Source organism: Zychaea mexicana (genome assembly GCF_025766255.1).
Source record: "Zychaea mexicana strain RSA 1403 chromosome Unknown BDB00scaffold_9, whole genome shotgun sequence".
Classification (NCBI taxonomy): domain Eukaryota; kingdom Fungi; phylum Mucoromycota; class Mucoromycetes; order Mucorales; family Lichtheimiaceae; genus Zychaea; species Zychaea mexicana.
Genome location: NW_026516672.1, coordinates 646,190 through 661,687, shown reverse-complemented (window position 1 = coordinate 661,687; position 15,498 = coordinate 646,190). Strand labels below are relative to the sequence as shown.

General features: G+C 44.3%; 5 protein-coding genes across 5 annotated transcripts; 2 read left to right on the top strand and 3 right to left on the bottom strand.

The window, feature by feature from the left end:
- Nucleotides 1-1,326: 1,326 nt before the first annotated feature.
- Nucleotides 1,327-5,677, top strand: BDB00DRAFT_868579 (uncharacterized protein; the record flags this gene model as incomplete). Its single annotated transcript, XM_053126486.1, has 4 exons — nucleotides 1,327-1,791; nucleotides 1,915-2,539; nucleotides 2,625-5,560; nucleotides 5,636-5,677. 4 exons carry the CDS (start codon nucleotides 1,327-1,329, stop codon nucleotides 5,675-5,677), a joined length of 4,068 nt encoding a protein of 1,355 aa, XP_052983808.1.
- A 2,975-nt stretch (nucleotides 5,678-8,652) lies between these two features.
- BDB00DRAFT_628533 (uncharacterized protein) lies at nucleotides 8,653-9,496 on the bottom strand. The gene is made up of 3 exons (XM_053118083.1): nucleotides 9,336-9,496; nucleotides 8,834-9,224; nucleotides 8,653-8,744 (listed from the first exon to the last, which is right to left on the bottom strand). The coding sequence occupies exons 1-2, from the start codon at nucleotides 9,481-9,483 to the stop codon at nucleotides 9,130-9,132; spliced, it is 243 nt and encodes an 80-aa protein (XP_052983807.1). The 5' UTR covers nucleotides 9,484-9,496; the 3' UTR covers nucleotides 8,653-8,744; nucleotides 8,834-9,129.
- Nucleotides 9,497-10,429: 933 nt separating this feature from the next.
- BDB00DRAFT_805008 (ETC complex I subunit conserved region-domain-containing protein) lies at nucleotides 10,430-10,976 on the top strand. The gene is made up of 2 exons (XM_053122153.1): nucleotides 10,430-10,505; nucleotides 10,605-10,976. Exons 1-2 carry the CDS (start codon nucleotides 10,467-10,469, stop codon nucleotides 10,938-10,940), a joined length of 375 nt encoding a protein of 124 aa, XP_052983806.1. The 5' UTR covers nucleotides 10,430-10,466; the 3' UTR covers nucleotides 10,941-10,976.
- BDB00DRAFT_805002 (uncharacterized protein) lies at nucleotides 10,977-13,717 on the bottom strand. Its single transcript, XM_053122152.1, has 11 exons — nucleotides 13,424-13,717; nucleotides 12,963-13,316; nucleotides 12,763-12,871; nucleotides 12,619-12,673; nucleotides 12,438-12,525; nucleotides 12,127-12,325; nucleotides 11,898-12,028; nucleotides 11,759-11,824; nucleotides 11,451-11,675; nucleotides 11,203-11,355; nucleotides 10,977-11,088 (listed from the first exon to the last, which is right to left on the bottom strand). The coding sequence occupies exons 1-11, from the start codon at nucleotides 13,607-13,609 to the stop codon at nucleotides 11,038-11,040; spliced, it is 1,617 nt and encodes a 538-aa protein (XP_052983805.1). The 5' UTR covers nucleotides 13,610-13,717; the 3' UTR covers nucleotides 10,977-11,037.
- A 795-nt stretch (nucleotides 13,718-14,512) lies between these two features.
- BDB00DRAFT_756678 (uncharacterized protein) lies at nucleotides 14,513-15,413 on the bottom strand (the record flags this gene model as incomplete). Its single annotated transcript, XM_053118921.1, has 3 exons — nucleotides 14,513-14,911; nucleotides 15,062-15,111; nucleotides 15,239-15,413. The coding sequence occupies 3 exons, from the start codon at nucleotides 15,411-15,413 to the stop codon at nucleotides 14,513-14,515; spliced, it is 624 nt and encodes a 207-aa protein (XP_052983804.1).
- Between the last annotated feature and the right edge of the window lie 85 nt (nucleotides 15,414-15,498).

Below are 15,498 nucleotides of genomic sequence, written 5' to 3'. Positions count from 1 at the left end.
AGCAGCGTCATAGACTGCATATATATATATATATATATGATGTAAAGAATAGAAATAAAATAACATGCTAGCTGAAATAGATCAGCGACATAATAGAGTGATGAGGAGGAGAGGGGCGATGACAATGCGTGATTGACACCTCCTTAGGCAATTGTGGATTTCCAGCCTATCGCAAGCTATGCATTGATATTAAGACGAGGAGCAAGGTAACTCAGCGAGTCCGTAAGTCCGAAATGAAGTTCCGTGAAAATCAGAAGCTGCATGCTACATGGTCGTGTAGTATGTAGATATGCCTAATAAATGATGCCTTTGACAAAGAACATACATCTATGTGCTATATATAAAAGTAATGATCCTTTTAATTGTACGCTTGCAGAAAAGATGAATGAAAACAACGGCGTGCGGGATGGCCTTGAATTGAATCATCCATTATATCAGGACTTTCTATAATATCATAACATAGCAATGGCTAGACATGGTGTCACGTACTACCATTCAAAGAGGAAAGCAAAAGTCTTTGAACGACGCATATAAGATTTGACTAACGTGTAGGATATGGCAACAGTGCACACGTACCAGTCTCAACAAAAAGCACTTGCTTCTCCTGCATTTGTGACCCGACGAGGGGAAGCTGTGATTGGATTTGATTTTGAGTATAGCCCTCACATGCACTTTACCAAGTATGATAACAGCGAGGGTGGATTCATGCAGCTAGTGCAGCGCTGGTGCTACGTTGACGACGACACAATACACGCTTACTGTTACCAGCGAGATGCAACAATGCAAAAGGAAAGGGTTATTAATATATTGACAAAGAAGACGACATAGTGTGGTGCTGCGTGGCAGGTCATATCTTTTAGGCCTCTTCTGCACCTCATAAAAGAGAGACGGAAAAGGGAAAGGAGAGGGGGCAGGAGCCATAGAAAAGAGGGAGAAGGGACATTTTCAGATGGAAATATATGGGGAAACCGAAGACGAGTGTGTGTCCTATGAGCCGAGTGAGCCTACACTCCGCAAGAGAAAACGTTGGACAGCACACCACATACCATCACACAGCACACATCCTCTGTAAAACTTGAAATGCCTTGTCTCCCTCAACCACACCCATACACACTGCACCTACACACTTGCACTCACACCTTTATCCATCCAACCAACCCCCCCTTTAAACCAGTAAGCTCTTTTTCCCTCTTTCTCCTTTTGCAATTACCTACTCTCTTTCTCTGTTTCTTTTCCTTTCCCTTCTGCTTTCCTCAACTCTTGCTACGATCCACGTTCTCTTCCTTCATATCTCTACTTATCCACGCTTCCTTTTTACGACTTCCAATGACATCTGCCGTACGCGGTGGTGCTCCCCACTGGCAACAACAGCACCACCATCATCATAATCATAATCATCACCACAACCGATGGGAGGACAACGGATATCGCGAAATCCATATTGACGACGACGACAACAACAACAACATAAATGATAGCGACACCGGCAACTACATCATCGATCACGGACGGCGACCTGTTGAACGAGACATTGGGGAAGAGGAAGAAGAAGAGGATGACATGATTATTGAAGACGCCTCGTCCATGTCCTCTTCTCCCAGTATCCCTGACGAGAATATCAATTTCGACCTTGTTTATGCGCTCCACACGTTTGTTGCTACCGTCGAAGGACAGGCGTCGGTTGTCAAGGGCGATGCATTGATTCTAATGGAAGACACCAACATTTACTGGTGGCTCGTCGAAGTGCTGAAAACCCGTGAAGTCGGTTATATTCCAGCAGAGAACATTGAGGTATATATATAGTGTACAATTCAGCCGAGCCAGAAAAAGAAAACAAGTTTGGGAAAATGTCAAAATGAAAAACGTGCAACTTAACATCAAAAATTATGCTTTTTTATGCGGCTATTTGTTTAGACACCATATGAACGACTAGCACGTCTGAACAAGCATCGAAACGTGGAAATCACGTCGCCTTCTGAAGCAAACGAGTTTATTCCTCGCGAGAGAAAGTCACACAAAAATGTGACCATTGCAACAGGCGCAAGTGCTACGCGAGTCATTCATTACGAAGTCGAGTCAGAAGACGAGGAAGAGGTTGGATACGAAGATGGCGCTGACGAAGAGGAAGACGAGGATGAAGAGGATGACGATGCGTTTGAAGATGCGCATCAGGATATCACGGATACTCCGGGCCATCACAGCCACAGCCACGACCATCTCCTCCATACATCATCTGTACAACAGCAGCATGAGCCTCGTCATCACTACCACAACCACCATCAGCGGTCAGATCAGGACGACAACGTTCATAATCCGAGTTTGTTGGCCGTACCTGAAGCAGCGGAGCCAGCAGAAGAACTTCGGGTGTTTGCAGGCAACATTGGTCAGGCGCCACTTTTCCAGACATTCTCAATCGACCTTTCCACCACCGCCGATGTGTTGGTCCAAGAGGCTGCGATCCGGTTCGACCTGCACAATCGACCAGAGTACGCCGAAGGCACTATTGAATACTACATTGCTGTGCAAGGCTTGGATGGTGGTATGTTCTTCTCACGCATCTTTTACACATACACATGCACTCGTCTGCACTGTGCAAGTGTCTAATTTCCTCCCCGCTGTGATAGATGATTACGTGCTGGCACCTCAAGATAAACCGCTTTCCATTTTCAAGACCTTGACAGCGCCGTTGACTACACCGATGCCTTCTGTGTCACACATCCGTCGGACATCACCCCAACAGCAACAGCAACAACAGCAACAGCAACAGCAGCACCAGCAGCAACAGCCGGGAATAGGAGCTGCTGCTTCTGCCGCCGGTACCTCCTCGTCATCTGCCAAAAACGAGGGGCGCTCGTCACGCCGGGCCAGATCCAGCAGTTTTAGCAACTACGAGCAAACATCCTACGACGAGGACTCTGTGATCCGTTTCTACCTTCATCGACGCATCAAGCGTGCAAACGAGCAGGAGGGCATATTCTACATTAAGGTCTCCCTGTATCCGGACGAAGGCGGCAGCAGCCCCAGTATGCCACCTGCTAGCACCAATGCGCCGGCTTTTACGACGAATCCTACACCGCCTTCTACGGGCAAGAAGAAGAAGCTGATGGCGAGTCGTCAACAAGAGATTGACCGCATCGACAAGATTATGGCTGTCAAGCAGGAGCAACAGATCGGCTCAGTGATCGCCATGGCTCTGGAAAAATTCCACGTGCCTGACGCCGAAGCTGAAGGATATTACCCCCAGCAGCAGCAGCAGCAGCAAATGACGATGGGTCCAACCGACCGGTGCTTGACCAAGTACCGCATGTCGGTCCGAGCAAACGGGATCGAAACACGCTTGGATCCTCGCGACCACATGGCCTCAGCGCTTCATAAACAGCAGGCACATGGGCCAGTGACAAGCGACCTCTTGTTTATTCTGCGCAGGACAGATGACTCGCATCATCAACAGCAGCAACAGCAACAGCAGCAGCAGCACGATCATCCACCTCCTTTGCTGTCACCCGTGGGAGGCAACAAGTTTAACCACCACCACCACCACCGCGGCGACAGCAATGACTTTGTGATGCCCGAAGAGCGACGGCCTAGCATCCTCGACATTTTAATGGACTCGCCACGCTCGACTGAGCCCCGGCGACCCAGCTTCATGAACTCACCCACGACGCCAGTAGACGATCGCCGCCCATCGATCCCCAGCAGCCTGGCCAGCAACACTACAGCGGCTACTACCAATAATACCACTGCGAATAGTCAGGAACGCAAATCATCCCTGACCCCATCCTGTCAGCAAGGAGCGAGCAGTAGCTCGCTGTCCCCTCCGCCTATTTCTGGATTTCGACGGACTTCGGTCATGTCTGGAACCGGCTCTGTCTATTCTGACTGCGCTTCTGCTGCTTCTGCTGCCCATCCTGGCTCTACGACCATGGACCATTCTTCCAGCTGGGACGGCGTTGCTTCTTCCCCTTCTTCCTACATTGCCCGCTCTGCCTCACTCCAACCCGGTGACACTGCTTCCACTGCCGCACAACAAGCCATGCAACGCTCCACCACCACCACCAACAACAACAACAACAACAACAGCAACAGCAACGCCAGCAGAAAGGAAAGCTCGTTCAAGCAACAGCTCAAACGTCTTGTCGGCTGGGGCTCCAAGAGCAAAAAGACACCTCCACCGCCGCTCGAGTCGCCAAGCAGTAGCAGTCTGCATATGATGCAACAGAACGGATCGTCGCTCAGTGTCAAGCCCACCCCGTCGTCGCCATTCTTGGATAACACAGCGTCACAAGTCAGTATCGTCTCTGCGCCCCCGACTCCACTTACGCCTACGCCTGGCAAGAACAATGCCTCTTCGTCCTCCTTGCCAGGTGTCCACAACAAGGCCCTGTCACCGAGACGGGCCGACCATCCACTGCCATCGACTCCTGTCGAGCGATCGCAGACACCAGCCTCGTCGGCGCCGTTCTCGCCTGTTGTTGCTGCGGCTGCTTCTGCAAGCGGTTCAAGTATGATTGATCCAGCAGTGGCCGAAGAAAGTCAGGTATCGTCCCTCTCTTCACTCTCGTCAGACGACGAGGATGACGACGAAGTCGACGTTGGTAAAGAGCCTGTCGATCTCAGTGATGATTCAGATGAGGACTCTCTAAGTGACGAGGACGACGAAGACGACGACCCTCCCAAGCCTCCACCTAAGCAGCAAAACAGTGAACAGGTCTCGGACATCCAAGCGCAGTACACCATGTGGATGGACAGCCAGCGATCGGACCAACCAGGTGAATCCAGACGGGCCAGCAAAACGGAATGTGAACCTCCCGAACAGCAACCACAGCAACAACCACAGCAGCAACCACAGCAACAGCAACAGCAGCAGCAACAAGAAATTACTTCGTCACCGTCTTCCACATTAACAGCATCAAGCGGCACAGCCACCTCACTCGCATCGACTTCATGTACTAGCAGTAATAACAATACCAAAGCAATAACTACAACTACAACTAATGATAAAGTGGCCGACGAGAGCAAACCCGCACCACCTCCTGTTGCTACGGCTGCGTCTGCTCCGGGTGCTCCCCAACAACCAACGAAGCCCTCATCAGACGTAGACGACCTGTTTCTACTGGTGACACGCGGCGTCGATTTTCTGCAGAGCCGAGAGAGTTCTAAATGGGAAGACGAAGGTGGCTACGAGTTCCATCCATGGAATCGACCCGACGGATCCTTTGCAGTACGCAAGAAATCCCAAGTCACCCTTGTTGCAGAGGAGGCAGCATCAATACAGCAACAAGCTACTGCTGAGCAGTCATCGTCCACGTCTGCTACAGAATCCTCATCTGAGGAAGATGCAGCACAAGAGGATACATCTTCATCAACTACTGCCAATAGTAAACAAACCGAACAAGAAAACGGATCACAAAAAGAACGATCAAATAGTACAAGTAGTAAACTATCATCCACGCGACAGCAGCAGCAAATGGGACGACGTCCTGGGGCTGCTACTGCTACTGCAACTGCTACTGCAACTGCAGTCTCAGCACCGGCACCCAATGAAGCTTATATTGATGAGGTAAGGCAGTTTTGATCTTTGGACTGTGTATCTTTTATCGTATTCTGATATATTTTTTCCACTTCGTTTCAATAGCAGGAGCTCCAGCGCATTGTTGCCGCCCACATTGTCTTTTGATCTACATATACCGCCACTTCATTCTTCTCTGATATCTCCCTTCTTCATCCGAGCTTGATTTATACTAATATTACAATTTTTTATACCAAAAAATTCCCAAACAACCTACAGTTCTACTACACTAACATATAAAATAAATATTACCATCGAGTGCAATATGATTATTGATGTGATTACAAGTATGGATTCGTTCCGTGTCGTCGTTCCTCGACGAAATCCTATCGTCTCTATACTTGTTAATATTAGGCTTCTCGTTCGCCACCCCATCGCCGTCTGCGTTCTCATCGAAAAGAGCGAAAAAAAATCGCACTTAACATGTTGGCCAAGTTATAGTGTCTAGTAATAAAGATTCGAAAGATGTCTTTTGATACAGACAGGGAGATAGAGAGATATATGACATGCATATGTAAGTAATTATCTTTTTAAGGAGTAACAAGCTCTAAAGTTCTAACTCCAAAGTTGTAATGACAACCACAAGGACTGTCACAGCAAGGAATGTTAACAGAGACTCAATATTCTCTTATACTTTGAAGACGTTGGATTCATTCGCTTTTAGTGACACTGGTATTCAGGACGATGTCCGCCAATAGCAGGTTTCTGTTATAACGATTTACTGAAGGATCGTAATGGAGGACCTTTGTGCAGTGTGAATCAATGGGAGTGAATCCAACATTGCCCAAAGCAGGGAGCAGGGAGAAAAGGACCAACAAAAGGCGCAGGCGCATATTTAAGTAGTTTATTAGGGCTTTGCCATAAGTGAATTAAAGGGGTAGAGAAAAGGTGGTTTCATTACGCTAGCCAGTTTTAGCCTGTGAAACTGTTGATTTGCATTTACCCTGACTGAGCGCTGAAAACGTGATGGTAGTTCAGACGTATAAGCATCGCCCTAGAGGAGCTTTCTGGAGATGATAATGAAGGATAGTTTTCAAGTACGGCAAGGTATATAAGTGCGTATGTATTTAGAGAGATTTACGATGGTGAGAAATTTCCAGTAAAAATATAAACTGTAAATAGTGTGTATAGTATGGACTTAAAACAGGCGTGGTAAAGAAAACTCTATGTATGAGGATTAATGTGATCTGGAAGGCCTTATCTAAAGGCCGTATGTAATCAAAGAAGTACATCAGTAGGTAGGTGCTCACGACTTGCAGCTGGTCATGCCCAAAATGAACGTTGTGTTCTATTTGGACCTAGAAGTAAGGTTCACATTGACACCAGTGGCATTTTTGAGATGGAAAAGTGATAACGCGCTCGAAGTCTAAATTGGGACATTCTTGGACAATTACTGTTGCTTTTGCCGTAGTATTCAGTTCAGGTAGTGGAAAAAAATGGGCGTATATATCATCCGAGTTTACTTCAGGAAATTCAGGGTGGTACGAACGGCATCGTTTCCTTGGTATAGGTTCAATAGCCTATGTATATCCTATATACAGTATAGCGATTTTTTCTGTGAATGTAGCCCAAAGTACACCAAATGAATTGTGTTCCTGTGAGCAAGTAGCGTGCTGTGCCCTGATCGTCCAATAGCTGACATCGTTGGTGGCTTGAATTACATACTTGACGTGCCGTACCTCTTCTTCGTCCAAATATTGAAAGATGTCATCGATATGATTCTTGTCCAGTCCATCTGAATCGTCTTGGTCGTGTAGCTTTAGGGAGCAGTGATAGCCATCGTCGATTGCTAGTTGTGAGACACGCCGTTGTACGGTCAAGAGTACAGTGTGATTGCGAATCCCGTGTCGCTTCAATTTCGGGTTGAAAAGTGTTTTAGCATGAGCGATAATGTGGAAACCCATGTCATATTGCTCACCTTCTATGACCACATTACCAGTAGTAAGCGGGTCAGCCCATGGATGTCGCAGCATGTAAGAGGAAGTTGGGCTTCATACTCCTCGTAATAGAAAAATACGCCCGAGATTTTTCTGTACCATCAACCGTAAAAACGCGTCTGTGTCGGGCTGATAAGCTAAACTTAATTGTCTGGCCTTTATACCCGGCGTGATTTAGAGTTTTGGTATAGATTAAAAAAGAGGTCTAATAAAGCGAGAGAACAGGGACAATACAACGGCTCACATTCTCAATATCACACCAGCTTAACCTAGCCCTCTCAGTCAATGAGGTCGAAATTATTATCGAGTGAAGCGCATTAAACCTGACTGAGAAAAGAAGAAAAAGCGATGGCATATAGTTGAGGCATATATAACTGTTATCAAACAAGAACTTACCGTGCATGGCACGGATCCCTATTTTTACATTTGCTAAACAGATGACCAGAAAGCGTAATAGTTTTCAAGTATCAGCGCGCATAATAAGTATTGAGGAGATTGATAGCGTGTTTGCATGTTTAGCAAAGAAAGAGATGTATAATACACGCATGTTGAGAAAAGACATTGAGGAAGCTCAGTGACACTATCATCAACAAGTGCAAGCATAGACAGCTCTAGAGTTACTTTCCAATGGTTTACTTTTCAGCTCTATATCAGACCGGATTGATGGGTAATGAGACGTGTAGTCGACTTTGCTACGTATTTAAGACCGTCCAAATATTCAAGTAAGCAGTCCATATCAAATGATCCTAAAGCGATGGATGACCAACATTATCGACCTCTTGCTTATATACTTTGATAAGCCAGCACAATATGTGGGTTTGAATCTCACAGTCTTAACCCGCAAATATCTTTCCATCTGCTGTAGCTTGTAGTAGCAGCAAGAATCCACTCGGATTGTAACGCCCCTTCATGATCCCTCTCGCACATGTATTGTTGATAGCAGAGTTATGTTCATATCTTCCATAAAAATGTCCTTTTAGATCCACAATCATCATTTTCACGTGTCTGCATTAACTATCGGGTTGTTGAAACACCGCCTAGTCACTACTGCATACACGTCCACAATCCGTATTTACAGCCTCGCCTATATTCCAATGAAAGAGACTTCTCCAAGTTTCAAGAGAAGGGTGGGAAATAAGCCTTGTGGGGTCTGTACGACCTGGCCGTCAATTACTCGGCGTTTGATTGATGATGACGACGGAGGATGCAGAAATAAAATAGATGACTCGTGTGAAACCCTAACAAAGTCCGAAAAAAAATATATACTCGTAAGCTTTGTTCCAGACAGGATATTTATACGATATTAGAAAGTTGGTCGACAGCATACATCAACTATCTGTATATATTATAAGCGTTTGCTTGTGTATTGTTCCTGGAGGGAGGGAAAATGGAGAGCTTCCCATCCTCGACTGTCCGTATGCTTGTAATATATATGATATCTATTTTCGTTTCTTGTTTTGATGACAAAAAGAGTGGAGAGAACACCAACAATAGTACACAGGAAGAGAAAGGGGTGATGATGATTAAAAATAGCAGCAGCAGCAGCAGCAGTGGTAGTAGTAGTAGTAGTAGTAGTAGAGGAACTTTTGAATTCTTGTCGTCTGTCTTGCTTCCTTGCTCTTTCTACACTCGGGTGCACTCCATATGTGTCTTCTTTGGATCCATTGGTAACGCGCAGAAGAAGCCCAGCTTTTGCATTTGCGAGAACATTTGTGTATCTAGCATATCATTAACATAGAGAGTGAATATGCCGTGATGTCTTTTGGCAAGAGCTCATCTCCACTTTGCTCCCCTGCCATCCCTCGCTCCAAACAAACAAAGACCCTTACACTCCAGGTTCAACTTCAAGCACTCCTCTTGACCATTGGGCAACTGGCGGCAGATCTGGCCTTTGTACTGGTCGATGTTGTAGCTGTTTTGCGGTGCAACTTCGACAAACTTATTGATGCGTTCGAGCTCGTTACTTGTGTCAGACATGATATTGTATCTCGATCCCGTAATAGAAAAAAAAAAGAAAAGTAAAAAATGGAAAGTAGAAGAAAAACCAGTGTATACCCCGCCACACGCGGGGGCCCCAAAGGTGGATCGTTAGAAAAGTCACGGAACGCGACGTCATTGCATGAAGCAAAAAAGGAAGGCAGATCCCCCCCCACCCACACAGCAAGGTTTTATGCGGCTCACCTTTGTTTCCGTGATGATTGTTGATAAAAACATTCGAGTCGATTCATCATCGCTTATTATCAGTACTAGAACTTTTGTTGTCAGTAGCGCACTTCCTGCATTACTTTAAATTGACGCTAATATAGATAGCATTGCTGCGTTTACGCTGTTAGCGACTTTTTAAAAGGTCACAAGCAGGATTTACACAGAATCGATGCAATCCTAGTGTCTCGAATAATAATTGGGTTGAAGGAATATAGTTCGCGTGCTCAATTATATTCGCAAATAACAAGTAGTCTGGGGAAAGAAGGATGGTATGGTTGTTTTACCTTTAACAACGAAATGATCGAGTAGCCTAGCAACACTCGTTGTCATGATTATCCACTCAGTACGGAAAAAACATACATGGTACTTTAAAAACTGTTTCCAGTGAATCGAACAAAGAAGCTGTCAAAACTTGCTTAAAAGTATAATGTTGCCTTTGCTTGTACAATGTTCACACATTCCATTGCTATTAAATCCACTCAAACTAAAGAGTTATTTTCTTTTTTAAGTAGAAAAAGGTAACATTAGAATACGCCACCTTTATTATATCGATGTATTAGGCTTGTTTTGAACAAGTGTATACAGCAAACAGAGAACAGTCGTGGCCTCACAGCATAATGGTACGAAGGCACCAAACCTGTGAGCCAATGAAATTTCAACTGGCAATTTTTGTGACAGCGACCCGGTTGCCCTAAACAACTTGCTTATCCAGGGTGCCACTACTTCTAACCGAACACCTCCATTCCGCCAACTAAATGTTCTTCACACGTCCATTGCTTCAAGCCGCCAAGAAGGTACATGGAGTTAAACAACTTTAATTACTTATAAGCTGCTCTTAGGAAAGCCGAACCATTAACATTGTCTACAAAATACTTGCATCAATGAATAATTAGGCCACCACTGGCTTGACCGGCATTTCTGTTCACCCCAACCCACGCCCACACCTTATCCAAACATACAACAAGACGCTTGAAGCTCTGTCACGTCTTCCTACACACGCTGTCTACCGCCAGTCTACAGAATCACTCACTCAACACCGCTTGGCTGTCATCGAAGCCACTGAGGACGTTACGCAAATCGAAGAAGCAATCAACAATGGTCAAATTGAAGAACTGATTATTCAAGCCGAAGACGAACTCAAGCTGATTGGCAAGATGGAGGAATGGAAGCCATGGGAGCCACTTGAAGTGCCCATTCCTAAGGGCCAGTGGCAATACAACAGAGAATAGATTTATCATTACAACTATAATAAAAAATAGCCGGGACTATATATACATTACAATTTATAGGATGGGACAAACGCGTATAGATGTAGATAAATGTTCTTTATTCCATTTGTTCCAAGGTAGTTGCAATATCACGCCAGATGTCGGCGCCCTATATTTATAAAAACAAATCCATCAAAGTCGAGATTGTTAATATTATCATCAACCATCACTTGAAAACGAACCACATATAATCCCGGATTTGCCATGTTTTTGTCCTACATACCCGTTGGAAAAATTCAACCTTGGATTCTGTATAATTCCCAAGTGCAACGCGCATTTCTTCCGCCTTGCTTCGAGCAAGAAATTCATCTTCGCGTCTGACTTGTTCAGAAAATGCAGTAGAGACCTCATGTGTCTGTTCAATGGCGTCTTGAAGCTAAAAGGTCCGTAAACTCAGTTTTTCTTTCCGGGGCTAATCCATACGGTTCCAACTATGACCATTCCTTCCTTGTCTCGCTTAAGTCTTTTTACCTCACGAATACGATCGTCTAGCCGAAGGACTTTCTCGCGTTTTATCTTGTCAGCATCCGCCCCGCGGACTTCGTTGATTTTACCAGTAAAGTATCCTGCAATATTATATGCGCCGTCACCTGATCGTGGATGGAGTGTCCGTTCGCGTTCAGCAATGGTCTGTTGAAGATAATCCGATAGTTCTTCAAAGTCAAGTTGCTTTTGATCGCGTAATTTCAATACGCCCTAGCATTTTGAATACAGGAAACCATTTCTATTAAGTATACAATTATACATATTGTGCATTTGAAGAATGTTACAGAGTTTACCTTCATCACGCTATAATATGACATGTAGTCATGGATTTCACCAAGCCATAAGCCATCATGCGTGTTCTGCAACAACACAACCACAAACATTAGAAATAATATTGTTTGACTCTTACACAAGATCAAAGACTCAACTTACCATCTTTTTCATTTCATTCGAGTATTCATCCAACAAAGCAGCAAATTTGGAAAGTGGTAACTCTATATCTGCTTCATGCTTCACTAACCCACGAACACTTTGAGCAAACTCATCGTAATCGTGACTCAGCTCTGCATTAGTCAACAGAGAAGAGAGAGAGGAACGAGCATTCTTTAGATTTCTTTTGATAGTCAAAAACGATCCATTGATTATTTTCTAGATACTATACCATCAGTCCGTTTGTTCGTCCGCGCAAGTGTCTTTTCAAGCAGGTTCAAATTCTCTTCAAGACGGTCGGTACGTTCTCTCATTTGGACAAAATGTTCGTCTCGTTTACGGATTTTGACGAATGCATTTAGTAAGGAATCTCCGATGGTATCAATCACGGTTTCTTGTCCTTCGCGTAGTGCACGAGCTGAGGCATCATTCTAACACATCACACGCATAATGTTGTAAGATATGAAATTATATCACGACCTAATATTATTAGGGGGCAGCTATTTTTCTCATAACACGACTAAACGCCAAGTTGTAACTTACAAAATCTGAAGATTCCAAAAACTTGACAAAGAATTCGGATCGTCGTAGAATGGGATGCCGAGCGATACGTTGTAAGAATCTTTGAAGGCTATATTAAATTATATCCACTCTGACTTTAGTAACCAAAAACAGCATAAATTTCATGCAAAGGATAAGATATATAGAGTTTTCTGTTTTATACCTTATCCGTCGTCGCTCAACAAAATCTGAACCGAACCGATCTCCTTTCACATACTCTGGTAACAAAATATGAAGAGAGACAAAGGTTCATTTTCCTGTACTGCTACAACATGCAACATCTATACTAGAATCGATCATGACTTACCCATTCGATGCTTATCAGGAAGAGGAGGAACAAAACAAGCTGGATAATGGGTATATAAGACATTGTAGAGCCAAACGAAGTCCTGGAATCTTCTGCGAAACGATGATTTCTATGAATAAAGTGTTAGCTTCGAGATCATGAATCGCCACAGCCTTTCCTTGCCATTATACCCTCCCCCTCTCCATTTCTTATAAACATACCGCAGAAGCAATGCAATATGTGATATAAGCTCCTTCATTCTCTTTACGGGGATCGACTACAAGAATACTTTTCCAATTCAAATCGTTGTTGGTCGCAGAGGTTTCTCCTTCTGTTGCTGTTATAGTGGCAGTAGTAGGCGTAGCTGACGACGACGACGACGACGAAGCAGCAGTCGCTCGATCTGGGTTGAAGTAATACGTCGAGTTGTTTGTAGTGTAGTTATTTGTTGTCGGCTTATTAACGTCGCTAAGACCAAGATCGAGCGGATCGTCCGAAATGTCGACATTAACGTGTGCTGCTTCCTCTTCCTCTTCTTTTTCTTCTTCTTCCTCTTCACGCACAAACAAGGTACTCTGTAGGGGTTATTCGATAGAAATATATGAGTGTACATATCCTTATTGTTATTGTTTCCAAAATGGTTGGCTGGAACGAACAATGTCGAAACAAAAGATATGAATACCTTTTTCAATTCTTCCGGTTCGTTTGATAATGCTTGGCTTAAAGTCTTGTCCATATCTGAAAGTGGGTCGAGGATTGCTGGGTCATGATCAAGTGTTGCGGTAGACTGGTGTAAGCTCTTGGCATTGTTTTTGTTATTATCTTGCATGTCCCAGGTAACATTATTAAATTCTTCTGAATCTGTCATGGTTTTTTTCTTTTGAAATGTACGCACACACACACACACACACAAAGAAAGTAGGGTAAAATAGGAAAGTTGCAGTATAATGTGCGCTGCGCAGGAACTCTCTTTCTCTTCCTCTCAGCCAAGCATTAATTTACCAGCTGTTTCTTGTCACACGGTTCAAATTCCACACTACGTAAGTCTGGTCTTGCCTAAAAAAGACGACAAAACAACAGGCTTATGTAGGCTATTCTCAAAAAGTGTCTGTATCTGATCATAGCGTTTAAAATAGTGAATACAAGAGAATTGGCAAATTAAGACGGCTGCATTATATATGGACAAGAGCATAAATATCTATGCACGACGGAACGCTAAGTGCAGCATAAAGAGCAATACAATGCCCAATGCGCCGTCAGAAGTAAATAAAGTGGTATACAGCGCTCCACTCTGCAAGTGTCCCTACAAACAATTTGAAATTAAATAAATTATGTAATGCTTGATGTTGATCAACAACAATTCAGCTAAAGACATCACAACTACACTCTGCTGTTGTACTCTGTGAGCATACATACTGTACATAATGTGCTTTTCACCTTTGATAATAATGGTTTGATAAAAAAAACCCCCCGGGATAGGTTTCTCGGGTACATCATGTGGGAAGCAATGTGGGATTTCCGTATTATTGAAAGTTGTTGTTGTATAATATTTGTAGGGTAATGTACTGATGTTGTGTTTTGATGATGCGTGAAGAAATGAAAAGGAAGAAAATGGTGTGTGTGTGTGTATGTGTGAAGCAAGAAGTGGTTGGATAAGTACTTGTTATCGTTGTGTGTAAATAATAGTAGTAATATTAGCAATATCCTAACAAACAAGAAAAAAGCTGATAAAAGGCAGGTTTATATTATAATAGCAAAAGAGGCTTTCTCTCTATACGAGTGCAAAAGCGGCCGTAGCAGCAGCGATAGAGACACAGAAGAAAGGAACCGAGAATGACGAGGAGGGAGTCGTCTTAACAGCGCTGGCAGCAAAGATACTTTTGGAACCGTCAACTGAAGCTCCATCACCCAAAGAACTGCCGCTCGTTTTACCCCCTGTGCCCGTGCTAGGCGAATTGGCAGCTGCGGCCGACCGAATCTCAATGGGCACCTCCAACTCCGTGTTGGTTGACTTGTCCTTAAAAACGACATTGTACTTGCCAGGCCTGACAGTCTGAGGAATCTTGAAATTGATCGAATGTTCATAGTAGGTCATATTGCCCGCATGCTTTGCGGAGGCTTCGGTCTTGGATACATCAGCGTTTTCGGCGATAGTGATATCTTGTTGTTGCTGGGTCGAATTGCCGCTGGCGACAGTTGTTCCTGATGACGAAGATGACGATAGTGATGATCCTGTTGCCGAAGCGACTGCAGCTGGGGCGGCAACTGCAGAAGGTTCTGCTTTTGCATCCCCAGCGCCAGTCCTAGAAGCTGGCGAAACAGCACTAGCATCGGTGGATACAGCCTTAAGGACGATTTGCAATTTAAGAGCTGTGTATAGTAATGATAGGTTAGCATTCTTGTTTCTTGCATTTTCTCTTTTTTCTTCTCACACACTCTGTCTCGTGCTTGTAATAGCTGGTACATCAAAATCAGTATTAGGGGAAGAAATGATTACATGAGCTGTCAACGTCGGAGAAGAGACGATAAGTGCAAGGAAGAATTTGATCTACGACATATGGGCCATCTGTTACCGGGCTAGTAACATTGTAATTCCTTGTTGGTGCTGTTACTTGTGCTGAAACACACTGCATTGACAGCAAAGCAAATGCAAGGAAAGCGACGGATTTCATCATCAAGATTATTATGCAGAGAAGAGAGCCGAGAGAAAAAGGATGAAGAAGAGAAGAAGGGGATGAGAGACTTCTTTTGATATTT